The 26,359-nt window shown below is 47.0% G+C and overlaps 6 protein-coding genes across 9 annotated transcripts; 2 read left to right on the top strand and 4 right to left on the bottom strand.

The window, feature by feature from the left end:
- The first annotated feature begins 338 nt into the window (after positions 1-338).
- On the top strand, positions 339-1,340 carry PPTG_04523. 2 transcript variants are annotated; one of them, XM_008896768.1, is made up of 2 exons: positions 339-462; positions 531-1,340. In XM_008896768.1, exon 2 carries the CDS (start codon positions 544-546, stop codon positions 1,255-1,257), a length of 714 nt encoding a protein of 237 aa, XP_008895016.1. In that variant the 5' UTR covers positions 339-462; positions 531-543; the 3' UTR covers positions 1,258-1,340. The 2 variants fall into 2 exon arrangements, with proteins under 2 accessions (XP_008895016.1, XP_008895015.1); XM_008896767.1 differs by having other exon boundaries at positions 339-1,340.
- Positions 1,341-1,596: 256 nt separating this feature from the next.
- On the bottom strand, positions 1,597-2,946 carry PPTG_04522 (hypothetical protein). Its single transcript, XM_008896766.1, has one exon. The coding sequence runs from the start codon at positions 2,830-2,832 to the stop codon at positions 1,969-1,971; it is 864 nt and encodes a 287-aa protein (XP_008895014.1). The 5' UTR covers positions 2,833-2,946; the 3' UTR covers positions 1,597-1,968.
- On the bottom strand, positions 2,936-4,375 carry PPTG_04521 (hypothetical protein). Its single transcript, XM_008896765.1, has one exon. It carries the CDS (start codon positions 4,082-4,084, stop codon positions 3,092-3,094), a length of 993 nt encoding a protein of 330 aa, XP_008895013.1. The 5' UTR covers positions 4,085-4,375; the 3' UTR covers positions 2,936-3,091.
- A 1,000-nt stretch (positions 4,376-5,375) lies between these two features.
- Positions 5,376-7,697, bottom strand: PPTG_04520 (hypothetical protein). Its single transcript, XM_008896764.1, has one exon. The coding sequence runs from the start codon at positions 7,343-7,345 to the stop codon at positions 5,543-5,545; it is 1,803 nt and encodes a 600-aa protein (XP_008895012.1). The 5' UTR covers positions 7,346-7,697; the 3' UTR covers positions 5,376-5,542.
- Positions 7,698-13,134: 5,437 nt separating this feature from the next.
- On the top strand, positions 13,135-15,958 carry PPTG_04518 (hypothetical protein; the record flags this gene model as incomplete). Of its 3 annotated transcripts, XM_008896761.1 has the most annotated exons (4): positions 13,258-13,340; positions 13,400-13,424; positions 13,490-13,834; positions 13,934-15,841. In XM_008896761.1, exons 1-4 carry the CDS (start codon positions 13,258-13,260, stop codon positions 15,839-15,841), a joined length of 2,361 nt encoding a protein of 786 aa, XP_008895009.1. The 3 variants fall into 3 exon arrangements, with proteins under 3 accessions (XP_008895010.1, XP_008895011.1, XP_008895009.1); XM_008896763.1 differs by having other exon boundaries at positions 13,167-13,340; positions 13,400-13,834; positions 13,934-15,958; XM_008896762.1 differs by having other exon boundaries at positions 13,135-13,834; positions 13,934-15,958.
- A 456-nt stretch (positions 15,959-16,414) lies between these two features.
- On the bottom strand, positions 16,415-19,133 carry PPTG_04517 (hypothetical protein; the record flags this gene model as incomplete). Its single annotated transcript, XM_008896760.1, has 4 exons — positions 16,415-18,434; positions 18,518-18,880; positions 18,952-18,976; positions 19,051-19,133. 4 exons carry the CDS (start codon positions 19,131-19,133, stop codon positions 16,458-16,460), a joined length of 2,448 nt encoding a protein of 815 aa, XP_008895008.1. The 3' UTR covers positions 16,415-16,457.
- Between the last annotated feature and the right edge of the window lie 7,226 nt (positions 19,134-26,359).

The raw sequence follows: 26,359 nt of genomic DNA, 5'->3' as shown, positions 1-26,359 counted from the left end.
CTACCCGACAATTTCCACCGGGCAACCGGACCAGAATGTGCGGAATCCGTCGTATCTATCGAGTTGACACCGAAAGAAAACTTCAATCGCAAGGTGAATAACGAACTTCCCAGTCCAGCGTTCGAAGCGATGCAGTCTCCATTGGAGACGCTGCCGTGGTAAGGTGGAATGGCTACAGATTATAACGTACTAGAGGTTTATGTGATAACGTGTCACCTCTTATATATACTATCCAGAATTAGGAATTCTTAACTAAGGTTTAAATCAATTTCTGTAATTGAATGACATTCTTACGTACCCATAAACTGGTACATTGCAATACCCCATATAAGAATAATCCCGTAATCGTCGAAATGGCGACAATCGTTGAGTGCTCGATCTCCTTCGCCTGCATGCGTTCATAGCTCGAATCACCGCTTTCTCCTCGCACCTGCGCGTTCACCAGACACTCCATAAACAATGGTGAGCAGTGCTGCTATGTGTGTGGTCGAGATCTTCTCTGCCTTGACGTCGCTCTCGCTAATCTGCAGCCCAGCTATCGCCATGTCCCGCATCTTCAGCCAGAAGAACGTAGGTGTGGCGTCCGTGTTTCCCTTGGCCACGTTACTAGCGAACTCTCACATGTGGATGCTCTACGGATACATGATCAAGAACTGGTTCCCCGTTTTCTGGGTCTTCCTCTTCGGTGACGCGGTCGGCGTGCTCTACCTGGTCGTTTACTGGAGATACACGCCCGACCGCAGATATGTAGCTCGCGTCCTTGGTGTCACACTCGTAGTGTTGTTTGCTGCCACGCTCTACGCTATCATTGGCGGTTTCGGGTACACAGGGCAAACCAGAGGACAAGTTGGCTCCACCGTTGGAGTCCTGTGCGACGTCGTCGCCGTTTGTCTATACGGCGCCCCCATGGAGAAACTCTTCCAGGTCCTCAAATACAGGTCAGCCGCCTTCATCAATGTGCACATGGTCATCGCTAGTCAGTCGAATAACATCATGTGGTTCACTTACGGTGTGCTCACGGAGAACTGGTACATCATTTCGCCCAATATTCTGTTCATCACACTCAACTCGTCCACATTGGTACTCTATCTGGTCTTCAATCCGAAGACACACCCGCTTCCTGACGACTTCAACTTACACGCCACGATCCAAGACTCAGTAATAGAGTCTTCAAACAAGACTGTTTACAGCGAAGGTGTGAATTCCTGTAGCCCCGCTTTCGACGCCGTACGGTCACCCCCAGGGACTCTTGTGTAGTAAAATAATTTCCCCCGCAGCAACATCAACGCCTGCATGCTACGTAAGAGAACTACAAATTGAATTGATTCTTTTGCAACGGATTTTCATAATATTTTTTATGTTTGAAAAGTTGTTTAGGTCGACACTGGAGATCTAAGGATGAGTGAGTTTGGGTTTACTGTAGCCGACGCAATCAGGACGATTGGAAGAGTTACCGAAGGGCTTCAAGAAAGACCATTATGACTTAAGTGTTTATCTAAACAGCGGACGATGACAGACTGCAGTTTTTTCTACTCAATCTTAGTCTCACATTTTTCAATACCCAAGTACTCGTAGGTTAAGTGAAGTTAAAATGGAAGCGAACGAGTCATGTGTGAATGCATTATCTGTGTGAAGGCCTATTGATACTAGTTGGATTTGGAGTCGCATCGTATTTTTGGGGATACAATTCAATGAACTTGGCAATGACAAATGCGCACCTTTCATAATTCGGACGACATCCTATTTACTACTTCTACAAGACTTTATTTACCACCTTGACGTCATTAGTTGCGAAAGAAAGCTAACCATCATAACTTCACAACAACACCATTCACTTGACCATCGACTTGGCTGCTTGAGTTGTCTCGACCCATTGCTTCACTGACCAAGAAATCGCCTGCTATTTACCAATTCCGTAGCTCCAAAAACCAGCGTCGATATGCGGATTATTTTATTCAGAAATGCTTACTATGACACATGAATGGAGTCCAGCGGCGAATGCATGGCCTCAAAGGCGGGACTAGGCATCTTGTTGTCCCCTTTGCAGCTCACACTGATCTTCGAAGAGGTCAGCGCTGGTGGTTCCTCACTCTCGTCGTCACCTTGCATGTGGAAGTCAGCAGGAAGAGGATGCGTCTTCGGATCGAACACGACACACAGTACCAGTGTGAACGTATTGAGCGATATGAAGACGATATTTGGAGAGATAATGAACCAGTTGTCCGACAGGATGCCGTATGTGAACCATAGACAATTATTCGTAAGTCCAGCAATGACCATGTGCGCATTAATGAAAGCTGCAGATCTGTACTTGAGGACTTGTAGAAGCTTCTCCATAGGGGCGCCGTACACGCACATCGCGGAGATATCAGCGAAGATACCCATAACAGAACCCATACCGTCTCTCGACTGGCCTGTGTAGCCCAGGCCCCCGATAATAGCGTAGATAGTGATGATCGCTAAAATAGAGACCATGATAAACAGTACTCGGTTCATATAGCGTCGCTGTTTAGCGTATTTCCAGTAAACGTAGAGGAAAACCAGCGCCACGAAGTCTCCAAAGAGGTAAATCCAGAAAATAGGGAACCAGTTCTCGATCATGTAGCCGTAAACCGCCCAAACGTGGCAGTTAGAGAACAAAGTCACGAGTGGGATCACAGACGCCACCCCCACGTCCTTCTGCTTGGAGACGCGATAGATCAAGATGGACGGGCTCAGGATCATGACGGTGCCCGAACACGCCGCCATCGACCGGATCACAATCTCTGCAGTGCCAGTCATTTTCGACAGTCGAAGAGTCGAGCGTTGAGCGGCAAATTGAAGACTGGACATGAAGGGACACAAAACAGTTCCCAACCGACTTGTATGAGGTTCGTACGTCGCGTAATCTACAGGATGGGAAGAACAGCTTAAAAATGTGCAATCCCACGATGAATGCAAGACTTTACAGAAGGGAAAGTTGTATTTGTTTTTCACATTTGCCTTATCCTTCTTCTTATTTTTTTTACAGTCGTGGGAATTCTTCAATTTCAAAGTTGACAATCGACTGGTGTGAATTTTCACGTCATTAAGCTGCCTGCATTGCAGCATTTTACGCTGCAATGGGCGTCAAGATTAGCGGCGGCATCTCGAGGTCGCTGAGCTCGTCGCCATCCCACGAGAACTGCAGCGAATCCGGGGTCATCATTGGAGTACGCTCGCCGAACAAATGCGGACTCTCCTCAGTAGCGGAGAACGAGGGAATACTTCCCACTGTGAGTGGAGTTCCCTCCGCGCGCTGGTACGTGTAGGTCGCGAACCGCGCCACACGAGACGGACGCACGGTGCGGTACGTTGTGGGCAACCCGCTCCCCAGATCGAGGTCTTGCTTGAAGCTGTCGACGGTCTTGATGCCGTAACCTTCTTCCAATTGCGCATCCAAGTCCACGTATGGAGTGGTAGGGCGGTAGATGAAGTAGAGCGGGAGCTGCACGCCGCTGAATACGAGACCGATGACGCTCGGAATCAACACGAACATGTCGTTGTCCACGATAGACGTAGCCACCCACATGCAGCAATTGAGAAAGATCATAGTGCACAGGTTGATAGGCAACGAAGCCGACGACTTGGTCTCCAATACGACCTTGATCGTAGCCAATGGCGACGCGTACATGCAGATATTGATGGCTGCACCGACGTATCCCAGTGACTGCACCACTTGATCGAATGTCTGGCCGGTCTTGCCAGTGATACCCAGCACAACGTACAGCGTAACCAGAGCCACACCAAAGAAGGCAGCGCTGCAGGTCCGACAGGCCTCGAGGGTGTTGCGTGCGTAGCGGTAGTAGACGGTAGTGAAGATGATCCCCGCGATCTCGCCAACCAGCGCCGCAGCGCATAGTGGGAAGTAGCTTCCGGTTAGTAGTCCGTAGAGAAGCCACAAGTGGTTGTTGAAGCACATGAGCACAAGCGGGAGCAACGCCATTTGCCCCGTCGTCTTGAACTTGTGCACCCGGTACATGTCTGGGGCTGGACTCAGGTTCATGCCGATCTGGATGGCGGCCGTCGTCATGTGCAGCAGCGTCACGAATGAAGAGGAACCCATGGCTGTCCGAGCTTTCAGCCGGGGCGAGACGGTCGAGTGACTCGACGAAGAAGGAGAGGAATCGTGGTTAGCTTTCAAGTTTGAAAATGGAGATCGATGAGAGCAAGGGAGCTAGTGCTAGTTTGTCCGTCAGTCGTTGTTAGGAAGACGGCATCGGTGACAATGCCTCACTGGAATAATTCGCGCATGGCTCGGATGGAAAGTCGCTGAATGATGCTGAGCAGTGAGCCCTCATGTGTCAGGAATTCTGAGTTGCGTCCGTCCTCTGAAGACTGTACACGATTCATGCCATTGGCTCGATAATTTTTCGTGAAAAATGCGTGAGGATTGGGAGTTTTGGGGCGCCTGAACACCGATGAAGCATCGTCGAAGGGAGGTGTTACGGCGATTCACGGCCAAGCAAATGAAGCTGTCGTTCGCGTTAATGGGCGACCGAGACGAAAATTCGCTGTTTACATGTATGTACGTCTCATGCGGACTGCTGGGCGACACTGGACTAATCCAAAGGCTGCCACTCGTTTGAATAAAGTGTTTTCTTTATGAAAAAGGTATCACAAACGTGTTTTTTAAAAAAAAAATTTAAAAAAAACACTTTCTTTGAAGTGTTAAAAACTGGAATTACAAATGTCACTCACTTCTGAAACTCTCTAAACCTCAGAAGAGATAATTCATTTCGGAAGTGCTCTAAACTTCAGATACTCCAAATACTGAATTTGTGTTTCCTAGCACGTGGACCAGAATGGCAGCATCACGCCCCAAGATACAGACAAGATAGCCAATATGATAGCAATAGGAGGGTGATCTGTAGTAGGCACAGGTTTTGAAGGTCCAGGTAGCTGGTGTACGTTCATTCCTGAATTTGTATTGTCATTTTCTAAAAATATGGACATGGCAACCGGAAGTGTTCAACACACGGGGGACATGGAGCAAGCAGGATGGTCTGGCATTTTACCATACTTTAATGTACTTGTAAAACGTATACTGGTAGCAAAGTTTTCACATAGCGCTACACTACCCACCGTGCCGCTGTTTCAAAAACACTGGCTCAGTGTGACTAGAACTTCTAACGTATTCCAGTAAGCATCTATATTATACTAATCGACAGCTGCAGTATCGTGCTGAATTGTACCTCAGTGCTACCTCTGGAGTGGGTAATTCGTGGTGAGATTTGTGAGGTCTGCTTTTCCTCAAGCCCATGTTGGAATCACGTTCGTTAACAATGATTGTCGACGAGAAATTGAAGACAAATATCTTGATTTAAGCAATAGCTTTATTTAAAATTAATGCTATTGTTGAATTTAAAAAATACATTACAAAAAAACCTCTAAATATAAAAATTCTTCTGGTAAACATTGGTTGAGCGTTACCCACGCTGTGCTTTGCTCCGAGTTTTATTCGCGACGGTTGTCTGCCAATCTTAGTTTTCATTGCATTTGTTACAGCCTTGGTAAAAGAAAACTAACTGTAGGTAGGATACATTTCCTCGACCCATGCTCTGATGTGGTCGTTATCTATGAACTCGAAATCTGAGTTCTTACCAAGTTCAGGGTACTTTGTCGTTAGCAGCAGCGCCACATCGAAGTGATCTCCATTCATAGCACCGTCCAATGCTTTCGTCGAGCAGCCCTCACTTCGATTTTCAGTAAGCCACTGTACGACATGAAGACGGCCCATTGCTGCTGCTTCATCTATCGCCTTGGCTGTACATCCTTCAGGTGAGTTCTCGTGCAGCCACTTAACCACAGCCAAATGACCTTCTTTGCCGGCACCATCCATTGCTGCTGGAGAGAATCTAGCCGCAGCATGGTCGTGAAGCCATTTGACCATCTCTAAATTGCCACTAGTAGCCGCAACATCCATGATATCTACAGAGGGCTCAACCCAGTAATTCTCATGTAGCCAATTCAGCACGTCAAGGTGACCACCAGCTGCAGCAAACTGGATCGCAGCAGACGTACACGTTGGGACTGTTTTCTCGAGTATTTCTTCGTCTACTGCAGTGACCGACTCCATTGTCAACGCTACTTTATGCAAGTACTTCATGACTTGGAGATGTCCATTCATCGCGGCAATATCCATCACCGTCGTGTTGAACTGTTGTTTAGACCCAGCCGCGTACAAATTGACGCTTGACTGGTTCCCAAATTGTTCATGGAGCCACTCAACGACGGGGAGATGTCCACTACTCGCCGCTGTACGCATCGTATGGTGAGTACAAGTAACAGAACAGTTACTATGGAGATACTGCACAACTTCCAAGTGTCCGTTGCTGGCCGCCAAATCTATAGCTTTGTACGCCATATTCCAGCCCAGATTGTTCTCTTTTAGCCATTGTACTATCAACAAATGTCCATGTGTTGCTGCCTCACAGAATGCCTCGCCATCAAGATACACCATATCTTCGTCGACAAGCAGCTTCACTATCTCCAGATGCCCCTTTGAGGCTGCGTTCTTGAGTGCCCACTGCTTCCCAACGTCACGATTCTGATCCAGAAGCCACTGTACCATGGCTATATTCCCACCCTCTGCGGCATAGTCGAGTCGGGGAGGTTGCCATCCGTCCGATACTAGCCGTCGCACGGTTTCCATGTCACCGTGACGTGCCAGTTCGTCCATCACTTCCTGGTTACTCTGCATGTAGAAGCCATGGAACACGTCGGTGTACAGCCAGATAACCAGATCTCCGTGTCCTCCAGTCGCAGCAGCGAGCAGTGCATTGCTCTCCCAAAATTTGACCTGATGCGGCTTCTTATCAGTCGGATTGCGAGCCCCAGGCATCGACGCCTTCTTGTGTTGTTCATGGACTTTCAGTAGTAGCTGGAGGATATCTCGCTTGCCTCGTTGCGACGCTGCCTCTACAGCTTCAAGTGGTACTGCGCAGCCAGTTAACTGATCAATCAGCCACTGTACCGAACGTACGTCTGCGTGCGTACAGGCTTCGATCATTCCTTTAGAGAACTGGTCTTGATAGTAGAAGCGGTTGGTCCACAGCATCCTGGATGGACACCAGGTATTCGTGGGCTGGCACCACGGGTCCATGACGGTCTCTCGAGACTTGCTGATGTCCCATACTCTCTGCAATAGAGATACAGAGTCCACAGCACACGCTCGAGCTAATGGCAAACTCGAGGAGTGGTCGAGGAAGGCTGACAGTGTATCCGTCACGTGCGAGAGCTCCGCGATCCCAGGCTGCGAGCGAGCCACCACTAGGACACTGGTTAACGGTTCAGGAGCCATTTCTGAAGTGGGGGTGCCACGCATGGGACGCAAGTGAATCTGAAGCAATCGTCTTGTCGTTAGTGACACGCGGACATACGGCGGATACGAAGCAGACACGACGCCGTCGCGGAGACCTGTCGCCGGCGGTCTCCGCTGAGCAGAAGAACACAACAATTCATGTATAAAAGGAAAATGTTTGCAGGGTCACCATGGTGGGCGAGCGGTGAGTTTGCGCTGCACATTGAGCGGTGACGTAGGGCTCTGCTTGGTGTGGCTCTGATTGCTGATGTAACGTTCGTCACGGGTTTAACGAACTGATGGTCGAAGTGAGGGCAGCAGTCCCGGAAGCCCACCACGGTCTCTCTGATGCCGTGGGTGCTGATCCGTGACGTACTAAAGTCGCAATGTTGCGACGTGCAGCAACCATCATAGACAAGAACATTATTCCAGATCCAGGAGCATTTGAGCAACTAGCAAAAAAAATCAGGTATTTTGGGTACCGGTAATGGGTTCTATGGAAGAAATCCAAATATCCAGCAGGGTTAATTGCCAAAACTGGATCCATCAGTATAAAACACAAGGTTTTTGAAACCACCCACCTGTCTTGAAACACCCATCGTCATTTACTTTAACAAATACTGTAATATATTTGCCCACTATAAAAGGACGTAGTAAAGTAAAAATATTAGTGCTGCAATTATTGCAATATGTTCATCAGAAATTGAAACGCTTCCAGAAGTGTGTACTGACTGTTTTATAATTATTCTATTCAACGAATAAAAAATGAAAACGAATTATTATCCATGAATGTAAATCAGGCAAAAACAAATACATAGAAGTGTTACAAGTGTTCAATTGGTTTCCCGTCTCGTAGTCACACTGATCTATTTGAGTCATATTGGCAGTTCAATCGGATAGCGTGCCACATCAATACTCAAAACCTGTTTCAAGAAATTGTTTTCTAATACATGTCGAAATAGGCGTTGATCAAGGGAAGATTGATGGGAATAGATCGGTTTGCAAAATGGAGTTACGTTCGTAAGTACACGGGTGCTGGGCACAAATGCGAGAAGCAATATTGACTTTCTCAGCAAACTATATTGCACTAGTACGATTAGGTTTTATTGTCCAGAACTTTTGTCTCCATAGCACCAACCTTGTCAACCTGATGACACACGGACAGTAGAGTTCACTTGTTTAGTCGTAAACTGACAAAAGAAAATGCTGTATTGATACCAGTAGAGCTGGTATCGGGGAACTAAACAGTCAATTTACATATATTCGAAGTACTCGAAAAGTGCATGTATTAATGCTTGATTTATTGTGCTCTTAGCACAACCAGCTATTATTTATCGTTGAGCCATTCGAATCTAAGAGTGAAGTCTGCACCTATAACATGCAACGAAATAAAGAGCAGTCAAACTTCAAATATACCATCCACCAGTAAGAAACAGAGTTCTTACCGAAATGCTGCAGTTCAAGCGGTACAAGAAGAAAGATCCCAGTAAGAAGCTTCAATTGTACCAGGTGGACATGGGTTTCCAGTGTGAAAGCAAGTTGATGCAATGCAGAAAAAGCAAACTTGCGCTGTAGATAACGATGAAGAATGACGAGAGACAAAACCTCCAGCATTGCTAACACCAGGATATTCCCTGCAGATCCAATGCCCCAATTACCCGGACCACCAGGATAGTAAACAATATTTGGCAACTGCTCCAGTATCGATTTGTACACCACGAAAACTATTGGGATGACGCATTCGACGTACTCAACCATTTCGAGATATTCACAGTGAAAAAGTAGCTGTAACCCCTGTAAAATCAACTTTTCGGACTTCTCTGTGACCAAGCTGGAATTATTTGTAGGCGCTGTTTGTGCATATTGAGTTCTCGGTGCTGGTTCGGGACTAGGAGTCGGTACGATAGAAGTGCTTTGTTTGAATTTATTAGGTCGCAATAATCGCTTTATTGTGTCTCCAGAGGATCGGCTCTGCGAACAATATGTGCCTGATGCTTCCAGATTAAGGAGCTCTTGAGCTTGTTTACTTGTAAGAAAATGAGGCACGCTTGCCCTTAGACGTACTGATTCCAACGACTTGGACTGAAAGGCTCCAGATTCTCTAACCACGTTCAGAATTGTCTCCAGCATATCTGGCGTGCAATTTTGACGATCAATTGACTGTTGCTGGATAAGTTGCAACAACATGTTGGCATTGTCCTTTAACTCACGTGTCTCCAATAATAATTGTACTAGATCGACAATGATGAACAAGAAGGACAAGTATAATGGCCCTGACGATGACATGCACACCGATACGAAGAGTGAGCTGAAAAAGTCGGCAAAAAATGCCACCGATTCCGGTATAATGTCTTCAAGGCCGCGCGTAGCGTAGACGATGAAATGTTTGGCAGCGAATTTCCAAAGCGGTAAGACGATAATCACCACATATCGATACGACACAGGAACGAAGTCATAAAGTACTTTGCAGAGAGGAAAAATCCCGATAAATGTCATGAACGCCTGGTAGTAGCGACGGTATTTCTTCAAGATACGAAAACCACTTTCGGGGGCACCAGATCCAATCACAAGTCGTGGCATTAATACTCCAAAAAACCCGGATGGAATGGCTCCAAATTGCAGCAAAAGGGGTACAGGAAATCCTATAAGATGTGCAGCAAGAATGAATGTGCCGACCTGACCAAGAGCCGTACCCGTAGTTGCGATAAGTCTCTTGCAAACCGTGTAATTCAGGTCTGGAACGAGATTCGTCACTGCTGAGTTTGTACCGAAGCCAAGCGCCATGTTTGCCAACGAAAGACGAAGCCAAAATACCCAGTTGGCTTGCCACCCCTCGGACGGCGGTCGTAGAGGGAGACATTCAAGCAGCACCGCGATTAAAAGAGAAGGGATTGGCGTCAGTACACAGATTAATATCACCCGAGTCCACGATGTCGTGTTACAGTAATTCTCAAGGCTCATGAGACGCTCGACTGAGTACGATCCCTGGCGTCCAACCTGGATTCTATTCCATTGTTCTTCGAGCTGGTGCCAAGATGTCAAGCGGGAAGAAGTCCGAGCGTCATTGATTTCCGTTGCGCTCAACGAGGGAGTAATTGCTGCCATTGCAAGAGTAGATTGAAACTCACCGGTGAACTACCCAGACAAGTACTGTAGATTTTAGATTGCCGAGCCAAGCACTGTAATCTATTTCTAGCTGATCAAACCACTTAGCACAGAAGTAGTCTTCGTGCTAAGAATAATTATGACTCTTACAGTCGAAGCTGACTAAAAATTGAACAATGCCGTCAATCAATCTAACAAAAGAGTACACACATGTATCCTGTACAAACATAATTGTCTGAAGATGCGCCACAAAGAAGCCAAAGTGTACGGGGTACGATAGCGACTAATCGACACCGCTGTCCACCTTCGATATATCACTACAGCTCCAGGATCTGCTGCTTTTGAAGGCGAGCACTCGAATACGATTAGTAACTGCGTAATTGATAGCATTTGGTGAAACCACACCATGCGGCAACGATACTTCGAATTGATTCTCTTGTGCACGTGTAAAAAGGTTGGACTAGCGCGGCCATTTTCCAAGAAGTAATGGGTCAGCTCTTCTCCGTCCAACCGTTGCACCCATATCATAAATCTCCAAGCACTTTGTGGCTACGTATTTATGCTTCGTTCCACATTAGTCTTAATAATTGCGCTTGTTCTGTACGTAGCCGTCACTTGTGCAATATAATCTCGCACCTCCTAAAGGTGTGATGGCATTAACAACAAATTGTGCGTCCGATACCGCCACTGACTAGAAATTGTCTACCTGCGCTGCGAAGTAATGACCTATAAGCATCGAAGATCGTGGGGCGACTTGAATCTCCGAACCAAGACGGGAATGCGAGACCATCCCAGAAGACGGCTGCTACACAACATCCTCGCGTGGTAGCTTCAATAACGTAAGAAGTGTCGTAACACTTTGGCAGCCGCAGTTGCCCTGCACAACGAGTTGGCGCGCCTAAAATGACTTCGGGAGTTTGGTAAGAGGAAAGTCCACAAGGAGAGAGAAATCCAGCGTTGAAAAGCCCATCCGTTCCAGATCTGGAGACGCCGTATTCTTGACCTTGAACTGATTCTCTAAGATCCAACAGTATATGAAATGCATTGGCAAAACCTTGTCCCCCATTTGTTGATATGTCACTTGCAACAAACCACACCGAGACAAGTCCAGCAGCTGAACATCGTTGACAAGCGAATTCACACTTCACTAAATGGTAAATGATAACCAAGTATGTTCTCAACAGGGTTGTTATATCATCGCAGTTTCTGATATACTCCACTAAAACGATACCACAGTCCACGGGGTTCGATAGCATCTCGAACTCTGTATCCTCCTCATCCCAGAACCACTTCCCCGGTCGATAGATCGCAGGAGCTTCAGCTGCTTTTCTAAAGCGCTGAAAGTGAACAGTCGAATACGATAAACCCTTCACCAACTGTGTAATCGATAGCCAAATTAAAGAGACGATAACGAACTTAATTGTCGAAAGCTTCCTTGTAGTGTACGTCCACGAAAATCCACGAAAACTCAAGCCACCACAACGTTCTAGCCTGTAATGGCACAGTAATCCTCGCTCCAATTGCTGTAAAGAGATAATCAACCTCCGGCTGGTAGACAGCGGTGGTCAACGGCGTGCACTTGGTTATGCTTGAAATCACGTCACTCCATTAAACGTTGTGTGTGAGAAGCCACTGGTGATTGTAAATGCTGTTGTGGTTCCCACCCTCTTGCTTGACCTTCTGGTGGGTAGACAACAACCGCGCCAGCTAGTCCTGGGCTAGAAAGTGTTACAGTACGCTCACTTCCACGATGCGAAACAAGCATACGCCGTCTGTACAGTACACGTCAACACAGGTTATTACAATCATGATTCTTCAGCACGAGCTACCAAAACTCGCGGGCGTACATTTCGACAACGACCAAAGCGAGTATCGCCGACTCCTCCGAAGTATGTTCTTGTGCGCTTAGTGTCGATGACGCGTTGATATTTGTTGATCTTGTGGTTGATACGTTCACGTTGTCAGTATTGTCAAAAATACTACATATAGTACCCAGTGCTCCAGAGTAGAGTAGCGCTCCGAAAATAGAGCCGTCGAATCAGATTTTTTTTAGTGAAGGATGAAGATGAGTCATCTTAAATGACTGTTGATGGGGAAACCATAGCAACCCTATAACAAGTTAGCGTTCTATGAGACCTCATAACTCCCTGTAAGTACCTGAGGAGATGCAATATCAATCGGACAGAAGCATCATCAGAGTGGGTCAAATTGCCATAATAGGCGATATTGACGTCCCTGTCCGAAAAGACCTGGAAAGGTTCTGTTGTAGAGTCCTCACAGTGCAACTCTCTAGAATCGCCGAAATCTCTCAAGTCTTCCTCATTAACGAGTAATTAGTCAAGAATCTAGTTATACTTGCGTCCGTGCTTCAAATTAGACCAAGACGTTGGAGTGCAGCGTTATTTGATCAGTAGTTCAGTCGGTTTTTGTAGCGCCTCTAGTGCCGCTCCGTACAAAGTTCAAGGCCAAGTCGAGTTCTGTGACGCCGAAGAAAGACGAGTGCGTCTATTCTTGTGATCTTGAGGCGGGAAGGGGAGCCCTACTGGTAAGCACGGTTCCTTACATAGAGGGAGTCTCTGAAACAAAAATTCACCGTGACTTTTTTTATTCCCTTACAAAACTTAGGTTTTCCCTCTATTTAGGAGACTAGGTTCAAGTCAGTTGGTTTAGAGCCCAGCAGTTTTTTTTTCTTGTCCCGTTTTGAAGTCGAGTGGGACAATGGCAGTTTTTTTTTTGATTGGGTGTCCCTCGAGTGGAGCTCTACTTGGTCTCCACCCCCGTCACAACACAATCCAGAAGACTCCTCCAGCCTTTAAAGGTAGAACAATCCGATGGTGCGTGTGGTCTCGTGCCGATATCTGCGTATCAGTTGCAGCGAGGACGACCACCCACTCTTTCGACGCTACTACGCCAGGTAGGCGTAACGTTGCGTCCATAATGAGATGCGCACTTTGACACGTGGTGATGACCCAGGAGCAATCGGGAACGCAGCGTTAAGGTTCGTAACACTTACGGGCAGCTCGAGTACCTGTATTAGTTCTAACTAAGTGGGATTGATCTCAGCTATTGCGCTGCTTCCCTCACTGCTGTCCGGAGCACGTTCAGCGCTGCTACTGCGGCTCTTCCGTCCACGTATTGGTGACTTTCGATGCTGAAGTATCTGCTGCTAGTCAGAGGAATTTACTGGTCTGCGCTCGCTTCGAACCTTCGCGTGTGATTCCTCCGTGGCCCATGAATCTAATCAATACGTCGAGAATTGAGGAAAATGGCGTGGACATTGAACACAGACTGCGGCCAGGAGAGGTTGTCTCTCTACCGGAGACTCTACTGTCCACAGACAACCGGAAGGCGACGCAGAGTGTCTGGATACGAGCAGACAGAGAAGGCGAGTCGAAGCAGACTTATAAGGTTTGTTGTCACCATTTTGACAGGATATATCCGTTTACTAACATTTGTGTATTCGCTCTTGACATCGTCCGACTTTCGGTGCGTCGCTCGAATGGGTAGAACGGTGTCCTGTTTGTGCTCAATAATTACCGCTTCCCCAAGTGGCTCTACAGCTACGATAGTAGCGTCACTAGGACTCAGCGAGAGATGACACACCACCTAGTTGTCTATGTTTGTCAGCTCACAGGAACCAGATCACAACTTGGAGAGATTGACGCCGCTGTACTGGCTCGCCATGAATCTCCAGGCTTTTCACTAATTTCTTACCGGCGGTCGGGTAATAATGGCCGTGACGCTGGATGTGATTTACCTGCTATCGATGTGGACTCCAGCACCACGTTTACAGCAGTAGATTTCGATTCGCTTGATGCTTTTTCTTCGTCGTCCGATGCAATGGAAGTCGATTCAGTAGATTCGACTTCCACTGAGCCTCAGACAGAGAAAGTTTACGCAGCGGCCGACAGATTTCAACAAAGACAAGTGGAACAGCAGCAGAAACAGTTCGATAACAGATCGGCCTTTCCATTATGTGGCGATACTGAAGATAAGTACTCATGGCAGCATAGAGTGGAGGCACTCAACTGTGGCTTTCGAGAAAAGGGTCAGCATCTTCTGATTTTATGGCGGTTTCTACAAAACATTTCACTCAGGGAGCTTCAGTTGACCGAGGCAGCCAGTACTCACTTGCGTTCATTTTGGTTACAAGCTGCGGCTTCTTTTCGTTCGATGGACTCCAGTAGTTTTCTCCACGACGCCGTCGGTTCTCTGTTGAGGAGCATTTTCGACCACAACTCAGCTACTTCTATCGGCTCAACGGATCCAGAATGCGCCGTTGTTCGAGTAACTACGCATCTATTTCTACGCGCGCTGTCGTCCCATACCGTTCAACGTCTTGTGCTGTCCGCGTGTACTGTGAATGACGCTAAAACAAGCAAACCACATCTTCAAGAACGGTTCTTGCTGCTAATTTCGGACGTGTATGAAGTTCTCGGTAGAGTCCTACACGAGGTGACAGACGCGGCCTCATTTACACGAGGGAATCAGCATGTAACTATCCCTACACTAGTTGACGAAGTGCTATCACTCGTATATAGACAGCCGAAATATCGACCACTTCGAGCGGGATTTGTGGCGTTGCTGATGGACCAGCGACCAGATTCACTATCCGACGCTCTAAATTGTGCGTTTCAGGCGTTTACGGCGTTGATAAGGGAGAGAATGATCGCATGTGCTACTCGATACAGAGACCGAATTCGAACTGGAGGTAACAATTCAATCTGGAACCACCGCTGGTTATTGGAACCTGCTTCGGTTCAGCTTCTTGATTTATCGTCAGGTTCTCGTACAGATTATCGTCACGAAATGCGTCTAGTTGACGCCATGCAACTAATGTATGAATTGGGTTGTGTGGATTTTAAAGTCCAAGAAAACGCGTCCTGGATATCGTTGCGATCTGCCTTTTCAATGGCGACATCAGCTCCAATGACCCTCGTATTGGATGGAAAACTGCGCGTGTTTCGCGTACTGCCCAGTGGAATTTCATCTATGATCTCGACGCTAGGAAGCTGGTCGATTGGTGATTACACCGCTGCATTTTCAGAAGACGGACGGTCTCTGGAGGTTAACATTTTCAGCTTTGCTGACGCTATGACTAACGGATTTACCAGTGATGATCATCACTCGAGAGATGCCGCTCGAGATGATATTGTGAAGCTACGTCGAGTGTGTCTGTCGATCCGACTGGACAAAAAGCTAAACCAAGAAGGCAGAGATCAGAAGGATCTATTTGTTTTCGTACGCGGAACTGTGTACGGATCTACGCTATCGTTTTCACTAAATGAACGCAAGAATGGATTGAACCTTTCCGAGCAATCAGCCATGGATCGAGCTGCCACATGGAGCGAGGTCGAGTGGGCAGAGTTGTGGGAGTTGAAAGCTGGATATATCCCCTTGCCACGCGCTTCCTAGCAGCGTTTCTGGGGACATTCTGCTTACCTCAACCAAACACTTAGTTTTATGTAATACCACGTCGTCTTCGCGTAATTTACCCTTAGTAATAAACTCGTACCATTCATGAGTCGAACATGTGCTGTCGTGTGATCAATGAGAAAAGTTAAATCGTCTGCTACGGACGGGTGCACTTGAGTGTGGACGCACGTCATTATCGATTGGTTGGGGGCTGTCCACGTCTGTCCACTTATGTGTGGCGGCCAGACCGGTCTAATTTTTATCTTTTGTTTATTAATAGGATTAGCCCTTTAGATTTTTAAAACGCTTTTCCATCTACACATTTTTTAATGGATGTATCACCGAGGCTTTACCAGCAAGCACTGCCCTCTGTTTGCGCTGATAAATTCATCCCTGTTAGATTGTATAGTACAACTACGGACTCAGTTGAACGAACTGCAGGATCTGTGCCAGAATTGCGCTTTCAAAAGTGTAATTCTGGTCACTTTACCGGAGGGTCAAGGTTCTATGAACTCGATTTATCGTAAATCCACCACCTGTTGCTTATAAATCCAGCAAATCTAATCTCGTTTTGCCAAAATCGTTGCAAAAAATGCAAAGTGTAAAACCGCTACGTTCAAAGAGCGACATAGCCCGCCTGAATTTGGAGTAATGGTGTCCAGTCTACCTGATTCCACAGCATCGCTCGATCGCAGCTCGACATGTCCGAGATCTTCAAGCCAGAAGCACGAGTTCCTTCCCTTGAACTGCTGTACCTTGATCTACATACAGTTCCGTGGATGATGATGAAAAGGTCTCTAGACTGCGCCCCACCTCTCGCGGCGTCTGCTTCTTGATCCAATGCCAACGAGAGGCTAATCCGATGTACCAACGCCGTATTTAACGCAACAGCTTCTTCAGAGCTCATATTACCACGCTCGTCGAAAGTGAAAAAGTGCAAATCGATGGATTGTCCGTCTTGAGAGAAGGTGGCCGAGTAATCGCCGACAGTAACCCCTCCGCCTGCTATTCTCGATGAAATCCCGCTCGGTAGCGCTCGGAAGACGCGAATCCGCCCATCCAACACCAGCTTCATATGCGAAGTCGTCATACCGGAGCTGAGTGTAATCGCTGCTCTCAATGACATTGAGCGTACTGCATCTTGAGTCATTTTAACGTCAATACAGCCAAACTCACGGATCAACAGCGCCATACTAAGCAGAGGACTCGAATACCTTGCACCTGATTCCACATGTGCCACTTGAAACGAACCAGGTTCTAACAGCCAACGACGACACCACTGACTGTTCCTGAGGCTTTGAAAGTCTCGCTCAGACACGGTTATGGTGTCTTGGAATTGTACCGTAAACGCTCGAAATGCACGGTTTACAGCACCAGTTAGAGAGTTCGGTGTCTGAAGTTCGAGTAATAGCGTCGAAATCTTCGCTCGAGCCTCTCTAAAACGAGTCTGCTTGTACGCAATTGACATTACATCGTCCACAAGCACAGGCAGAGTGGCAGTCTCAAGAGGACGCGATTCACCACCGGTATTTTCCCCCATCACTTCCCGCAGGATGTCATTCAGAATACCCCACAGATCTACAATTGCTGTCGCGAATTTCTCACGCTTGTTCATTCCACCATCTTCAACTTGACAGGCGACACTAAGATGCTGCTGCGCTGCGCGGGACCACAATGCGCGTATAAACAGATACCCACACAATCGAATCGTAGTATGCTCATTGTTCGCGTGACTTTGGCTCGGTGTAATATCCAAAATCTTTCTCAAAAAAGAGACTATTACGCCCTCAAGTTGATCATTCGACACAAGTGATGGCGCGTGCAATGCAGCTGCTGTCCGTAACCAATGTGACCGCACATGCGCTTCAAATGATCCCCAATTAACGCCCAAATCGTCCACTGAAACGTTCTCAACGAAATACCAGAGAATAAATAATTGCTGTCCCTTCTCCAGAAAACCAGGAGCAGTCGCCTCAACTTCCTGTTGCCACAAGTCCATGACGTCCGCAACTTCGCTGGGGGTAGTGAGATCGGCTGCATGAGTCTGGTTGTCACTTCCGTCCTTGTCTCGAATCGTCTGCATGCTGAGGTCCCGGTCAAACGGAGCAGAAGCAGAAGGAACACCTTGAATAGAGGGGTACGGGAGACGAATTTGCTGCTTTTGTCTGGCCTCCTGCTCAATCCGCAGTCGTTGTTGAAAGCGCTGCTGTTGTAACCATTGTTGCTGTTGTAGATGTTGTTGTTGATGTTCTTGGACTTTCCACGATGCCGATAGAATTTGTGATGACGCTACTTCCATGTTATCGGCGGGCGTTTCGATCGCAGGCAACGGACAACCAGGATTTCCAGACGAACCGCCTGATCGCCGGTACGACACTAGGAAGAAACCGGGTGACGCGTGTCTTGCGAGCACTACGACGTTGGGAGTTTGTTGGTTAATCTGCTGCGCCATAGGAAGACGGCCAGGAAGGGCTTGGAATATATATGCAACCAGGTGATGCGTCATCTCCCGCTGAGTGCGCGTGACGCTGCTGTCGTAACTGTAAAACCACTTGGGCGATACGCGGTTATTGAGAACATACAGCACGGAGTTCTTGCATACAAGAACACAGGGTTAAAGTTAAGTAAATGGAATTGATACAGTGGTCCAAATACCTGTAACAAATTCCACCATACCTGGGGAACTGTCTGTTGATTCGTGTCGCTTTCCCTTTCAGCAAGTATCCACTCACCACCATCAGAAGAAGTTCTGGCGGCTGACCCAAATAAACTCTCAGGCAGCACCACTCTTTCCCCAATATCCAACTTACACTTGTTTTCCTGTCTGTCTCCTGTAGCACCCACAGTGCGAGCTAAATCGACTAATCCAGCGGGCCAGAGCGGGACCACGCGAGTAGGTTCAAAGCGCGCACAGACCACGATTTTATCTAATGGAATAGTCCTCGCATCCCCCGAAAAAGTGACGAGTACGTGCACGGAGCAGCCGCAATAGCTGCGTCTAGCGTGCTCTGGACAGCAGTGTGGGAAGCATCGCAACAGCTACACATGCCGCGTTAGAGATATCACAACACAGGTCCCTTCCAAGTGATATGTCGAAGCGATTGACGCACCTTGACGCCTCGCTCCCGGTTGTTTCTGTCGTGCCAAATTCCGTCCACCATATGAGTCAACATAACAAGATTCGCCTGTCCAGAAGTACCCATTCGTACCTAGCATATTCCCGGCGGAAGAGCGGGTGGTCTTCCTCGCTGCAGCCGAGACGCAAAAAGCGGCAAGCCACTACGTGAGCCATGGCCGAATGGTCGCTTTTCTTGAGCTTTGGGTTTGGTTGTGGATGCCTAGAAAGTTTTTTTCTGAACGGACATGGGCCGATGTTGCTGGTCAGAGAACTACTTGGCTGGAATCGCGATCAATGAGGTGCATCAGGCGTACCCCACCCGTATCAAAGAAGATCTTGTGTGGGGTCCAAAACGACAAACAGTTGTTAGTCAAGCATGTTCAGACGCAACAAAGCTAGGGGGGGCCTTCATGTATGGACACAATTTTGATGAAATTACCGGTTTACCGATATGCGTATTTTTTTTATTCGATGACTTTGTGCGCTGGGCCCTACAAATCCTCGACGTTTGGCTGAAATGGTGCAGAAAGACTCCCGGATTCCCAATCACGGTACTTTTGGTCCGTAATCGCCCAGTTTCTGCAATACGTCACATCAATATTGTAGCCAGCTCCTGGACGAACCACCTGCCAGGCAGACTGCCCAATAGCGAAGACCACAGAACCCAGTGCTGTTTACAAATACAAAACGAAACGCGCGGAAAGTCTGCCAGCACGACAGTGATGCTCAAGCATTGACTCGACAGTGTTGAATGCAACAGTGTCAGTACCTCTTGGCGAATTTTGTGCGATGCCTATGTTTCAAAACGGCACAGATTATGGACATCCGGCTGGTTTTGTGACATAATCGTACCAATACCGGTATCAACCAGAGATGCCCCGACGTTTGCTGGGAAGAACTCGTAAAGCGTAACAGTAACTTCAACGTGCTTTGCAGTATTCATAAGCTGGCTTCTCTCGTCACCACAAAGGCCCATTGAAGCTTCTCTGGAGATGCAGGGGCAACAGGAATCACGGGTTGTGGAAAGTTTTCCACAGCCACCGCTGTCGCCAATGAGCTGGCGCATATTCAGCAAGGGACCAATGTTAATGGTGATACAAGGACGTTCAGCACAAACTGAGCAAATAATTGAATCTGAACGGTACAATATCGTCCCACAGATATGAATTATTCGAACTATTGAGATCTCTCGAACACAACCGGTAAGCTTCAAATATCAATAAATGCCACTTGACCCGTCAAACATAACCTGAAAATGATCGGGACGCTCAAGGCACATACCCTTCATTCTACTACATACATGTACCGTACTCGAGTTAATGTCTAATACAGTGTCTATTGATAACTTGAAGGATGCCATCGGGAAAAATGTCAAAATATGTATGAATACACAAATGTTTTGACATTTTGCAATACCGGACTTAACTTGTGTGCAAGTTAAGCCTGGCATTGTCGGTATGCGTAATGAGTGGAGTATCCACCACATATTTGGGGACAAATGTCAGAACGTGTGTGCAATCACCTGTATGGTGGTGGTGCGCAGGCCAAAACACTTGTGAGCCAAACAACGTGATAAGAGGTCCCATTGACAATTGTAGCGACTGAGGGACACAAAAACGATAAGATAATCACGAAGAAACCCATGGATCGTTCAGCTAACCACAGATTACATTTTTTTGGACTCGTTTTCCGGAGTATTTGCCGTTCAGTAGCTACCGTCCTTGATAATTACATGACAGAAACTACGTCGAGTTGCTCGCATTGTTCTTTTGTTGTCTGTTTCGAATAACTTGTCGTTCCCGCCACACCTCTTAATCGACTTGACCTGAATTACCTGACCCTAGAGCTCCTAAGTACATGCGTGTACTCCTTGTGCTCTGGATATTGGCGTTGTCTTAATCAGACACTAAAATGACACGAGATGTCGGGTATGGGATATTTATCAGGAGAATGATACAACGAGCGATCAATTTATCAGAAGAAGATACAATGAATCCGATTGGCCAGAATAAAACGGCGAGGTCTCTCTATATTTGCACTAGTTAAAATTAATCCTGTTTGGGTACTCATTCTGAGGTATTCCCAGGATAAACCTTTTGTTAGTAAGAAGGTTGGTAGAAAAACCAACAACTGCAGACATAAGCTTTCTCTGGTTAGGATGAGTTCCTCAGAGGGTAAGGCGCACAAGTTTGATCTGAAATCTCGCTTTGGATATGCAGAACCTGAGCAGCACATACACTTTGTGAGTTTGGAGACGGCAGGTTCTTATATCAAACACTACGCCTTTAACATGAACAAAAGTGTCGAGAGGAAGAAAGGAGGTGGTGGAACCCACGTAAAATGGCTGTGTTCTGAGCACAAAAACAGTTGTAACTGGTTCATAGCTTTGTCACGCAAACGTCAATCGAAGAAGCGACCATGCAGCGGCGGAAAAAGCCTACTCACATATTCCAAGTGGATCATGGTATATCTCTAAAATGGAGCTAAACCACGCACAACTTTGCCCTGGGATTGCTGTAATGACTACTGAGTTTCTGTTGGAGCATCCTGGTTTTCGTGGAGCTATTCTTCCTGGTCATAGCACTTCACTAGCGCGGGTAGTAAAGACAATGAGTGAAATTCGCGGTATCGACATTTCCGAGCAACCTGCAATGGCCTACCGTACCATTACACAAGCAAAAAACCAGAACCCAATTTACCCGGTAGCTGAGTACGGACGCCTTCCAGTTATCTACGCGAGTTTGCACGGAAAACCCCTAGTTCACGGGTTTGCTGTCAGTTGGACTCAGAGGGGAGGTTTTATAGAGCCTTCTTATCTATTGGTAGTGCTGTGAATGTGCAAGACGCATTTTTACCTGTTTGGGAGTGCGATGGCACGCACATGAAGGATCCGTCGTACAATGGCGTTTGTTTGACAATTATTGGTAAGGACGGGAACAAGCAAAATGTACCTGTTGCAGTGGCCTACGTTCACAAAGAGACCATCGACAACTTTGCCTGGTTTTTCAGAAACTGTATTGTCGCTGGTATAAAGATGAACATTCGGCCTGCGTTTTGCGACAGAGGAAAACAGCTAGCAGATCAAGCCTTGTTGCTTCGCATCAACATGACAATACACTTGAAGTTCTGCTCACTGCATATCAGGTTTAACACCATGGACAAGTTCAAGTCTCTGAGGTTAAACTTGAAGTCCGTAAACGACGATATTTTTTCGCTTCAGGGCGCTTCAACAATCGAAGGGTATGAGCTCATCAAAGCTAAGATAGCATCCAAGTATCCTGCCGGAATTTCAAAGGTTGTTGCGGAGAAGATCGTCGAGGAGCACGTTTGGAGCTACCTTTGCAGTATTCATCCCACAGATTGGTGTGTTGTCGGTAATATGAAGGCAACAACAGAGGAAATAAAGTGGATAGAGGATAACTGGTCGTCTGTCCCAAAGCACGGCGACGCTTTGCCTGTGTTTGGTATTTGCACTACGAGTGCTGTCGAAGGAGAGAACAACGGGCTACTATGGGGACGTGTGCGGACCCAACTTGTGCTAGGTTCAGTCATGACGTACTGTACACGAGCACTCAAAGTTTTGCAGAAGCGTAAGGAGCTCGTCCAGGAGTGGAATAGTGAAATTTGCGATATCACTCCTCACGCTCTGAAGGAGTTCGAAAAGGAGAAAGAACTGGTTGCTCACCAGACGGTCGTGCAGGGAGACCAGTCTCTCTTCTACGTTTTTGACGCCTTCGATAGCCGCGATCTAGGTGGGGACGCACATCTCTACGAAGTTAACATGGACTGTGGAACTTGCACTCGATGCACTGTTGCTGAGCAAATGCAAGTCCCTTGCCATCACATGCAGGCAGTCGCTTTCTGGAGATCAAGGCAAACAAATAGTGGACTTCCGGCCTATGATATCAAGCACTACTTCATGAAGCTTACACTGTGTCGAAAAAGGTAGAGGCCCTTGACTCCACTGTTATCAGTCTTCCTCTGTATGACGAACTTGAGCAGACAAACAAAGTCAAGCCCCCACCGTTAAATCGTCAAGCTGGTCAATCACGCAAGCGTTCGAAAGAAGCCAGAGACTTCGCAACTGGTAAAAGAAGAACGCCAAACCGAGGTGAATGTGCTAGGTCACCGGCTCGAATAGTTCGTCAGTGTGTGCCTAGTGACGTACACAGCGTTGATGATAGCAACGCAATTGCAGAGTTTTTCAACGCGCAAGTGAAGGGCGCGCAGAGAAGCAAACGGGAAACGTACACATGCAGCCGCTGTCAAGAAGCCGGTCATAACGTGAGGAGCTGCACGACACCACCGATGGAGATAGAGGCAGCTGGGGTAAGTATCGTGCCAGGTATTTACGTTGTTGGAGAATGTCCATTCGTTGCCTGTGGAAAAAGCGCAGAATATGAAAGAGAGATCAAAACCTACAAGTAAACAACGGAATATACACATAATATGAAAAATAATTGGTGCCGTCAGTGTGAGAATATTATCTTCAATATTCTGAAGGAACGTATAACAACACGGAGTATTGTAAGAGACGGCAGCCAGTGTGAACCGATGTGAACGATTACCTTGAAAGGCCTTGCACACGCTGCAATATATCCGCCACCACCTCAGAGCCCACCAAAAGATTAGAAGTTGTTAGGTCGAACGCAACGAGTCATTAGCAGCTGAGCACGTACCGAGTAATTCCTGTAAGAAAAGCGCCATCTCCAGCTCCCACTTTTTCTCCCTCGTCTTCGCAGCACCGGGCTTTATTACCACACCTCACACTGTTACTAGCTCAGTAGTAGCGAAAGCATTCTTAAGCAGTAGCTGGAGAATCTTTGAATGAATGGACGTCGAGAAAGAACGAGCCGAGAACAACAACACCTTTCTCATATTGAAGTTTTGTTATTAGAATTCACTATTTAATCAAATAGCAATAAACCGTATTATGAGGTGTGTGCATTCAGCAGCAACGCTAGGTAATCTAGGTAATGAATGCCATGGTCTAAGGGTGCAATAAAGTTCTTCAATCCAAGGCTGTCAGTATCACATAGTAGAAATTTAATAAAGTATCGTGTGCGAGAGATTAGAGTTGACAACATAGTGATGCAGATTTGACGCGGACCTCTGTATGTGAGCGGGGTTACAGCACTATTGGCTAAACTTGAGCGTCAATATGCTCGCTTCGGCACCCGTTATCAACACTTCAGACACCAACAGCTGCATAACCAATGTCAGCAACAACGAAATGTTCAACACAAATAGTTGTCCGACGCACACAACTGCGTTTTTGTTTCCAGCTGAGTGGAATGCTGCTCTGGAAGATATTCACCCTGCTTAATGCCTGTTAAATAACGTCATTAGTAGTAGTGCTTGTCAAAAAGGTTAGTCACATTACACCCACTCGAGAAGTTGATCTACACCTCGAACCGCCCACGGAAATCTCTCGTCCGTAATTGGTGAAGTATACAAACTACCACGATGCACATGTTGTATGTGTGGTGGTGAACTGCGCGCGTGATGTCGAGGGGCCCACGCGTAGACAATAGTCCTCTGTTGATGGTGGCTTCCTCATCCTGTTCCACAAGTATATTTTATAATATTCCGCAAGGTTTTTTATTTTTGTGAATGAATGAAGCACATTTGATTCTGGTCAATCGGATTCATTGTATCTTCTTCTGATAAATTGATCGCTCGTTATATCATTCTCCTGATAAATATCCTCGGGTATGTTGGCATGGAATGCATATCCTTCTCACGGGCCGACAATAGGTGATCACTCATTTAATATCGGTGTACCGGTAGGCTGGTTGAGTGGACTGGCTATAGCCAACAGTGGTCAATATGTGTGACTGTTAGGGAAAATGTCAGTTTAGTATCCTCGGTCTAGTGCCCTCAGTAAAGCATCAATCTCTTTGCAGCCAATCAGCCGGTTGACACGTGCCAGGCAGCGTTGAAAAGAGGAGAAACAGCCTGAGTTTATTGATTGTTTAAATAGTTCATTGTAGCAAGTGATAGCGTTCTATAAGTGCTTTCATTGTGCTTCCGCGAATTGGTGCTCTTATCAGTTTAGTAGCCTTTTGACTTGATTAAACTATGCTCTGATTCTCTAGATAGGGCATTGCGGAGGGAACAATATGACGCTGCTAATAGAAATTGTTTGCCGTGACTTGACTCGATATAATTGGTTAATGAGGAGGGCTACTAAACTGACTAGGGCCACAAAAATCTGACCATTACCTTTACTAGAAAGCGGTTCACAGTCAATCGTAGTTTTGGGTGCCAAACACACATTCTACCTTGCACGCACCACACACACTTTGACAATTTGCCCAATCCCATCCTTCGACGCAACGAACGCGATTGTTGACAGTATCTGTACGACTGACAGACATCCGTTGCACTTTTCCAGATTAAAAATCGAATATCCACTTTGTCAGCTATATTTGTGGAACCAATGCTATTATACCATTGGTCAGAGTTGTCGTGCGAGACCCATGTGGACAATGGCGAGGAGCTCTTACGTCATGCCAGACCTGTAATGGGTCAAAACCGGTTACAAAAGTAGTTTAGTTTTAGATATTACACAAGTAAGCAAAATGACACACGGCTGGCGAACACTAAACTGTCCGTAAGTGATTGGTTGTTGATGGAGTTAGACCCATTACCAGCCAATCTTGTGGCGACTATCATTTGAATGGTTGATATGTCACTAGGATTCAGGTACTTGATCTGAATATCCCTTGGCTTCCTCACCACTACGTGTAAGCAAGTAGCACGTACGTGGCCCGTTACACTTAGTAGCACATAGTTGTCCTTTCAACGACCAATTTTAGGACGAAAACCTCTTTCCCTCACCTCCGCGCGGCGTGAAGCGCTCTCCACCGTCTCGCAGTGGTATCCCGAGAAGCTGTCGTCACGTCTCTGCTGTGCTCAGTAATGCCCGCGAAACAGCGACTAGCGCTACTGTAACTCATGAGCTGCCAACTCGCGGACGCAAATCGGCGAGCTTCACCTCCCTCTCGATCCTCATACAACGACGTCGTAACGTTGACGACATCTACGTATTCTGGTGTTGGCGAGGATCAACCTCCATTAAATCGATGATTTTGAGAGATCCACATCAGCCACGAGCCTGATCGACGCGCCATCAGCAAAGGTCAAATTCCTACTGCCTAGGTTGACCTGGAAGGCTAGGCATAGGCTTTCGGCAAATTAGCTGTCGACCCCAATGCTTTTCCCACTATGGATGTCTTTCAGAGTAACCTTCGACTCACATTTAAGTCAACCCAAGTTGAACCCCGAGTTCATGATGACTACGTCGCCATCAAGCAAGGCATCACGATGTCAACGCGTGACTTCGACCACAAGACGCCCCACCTTGCAATGTGCATCGTTCCAACAGGCCGATCGAC

This window comes from Phytophthora parasitica, assembly GCF_000247585.1.
Source record: "Phytophthora parasitica INRA-310 unplaced genomic scaffold supercont2.5, whole genome shotgun sequence".
In the NCBI taxonomy this organism is placed as follows: domain Eukaryota; phylum Oomycota; class Peronosporomycetes; order Peronosporales; family Peronosporaceae; genus Phytophthora; species Phytophthora nicotianae.
This window is presented reverse-complemented; position numbering and strand designations above follow the sequence as displayed.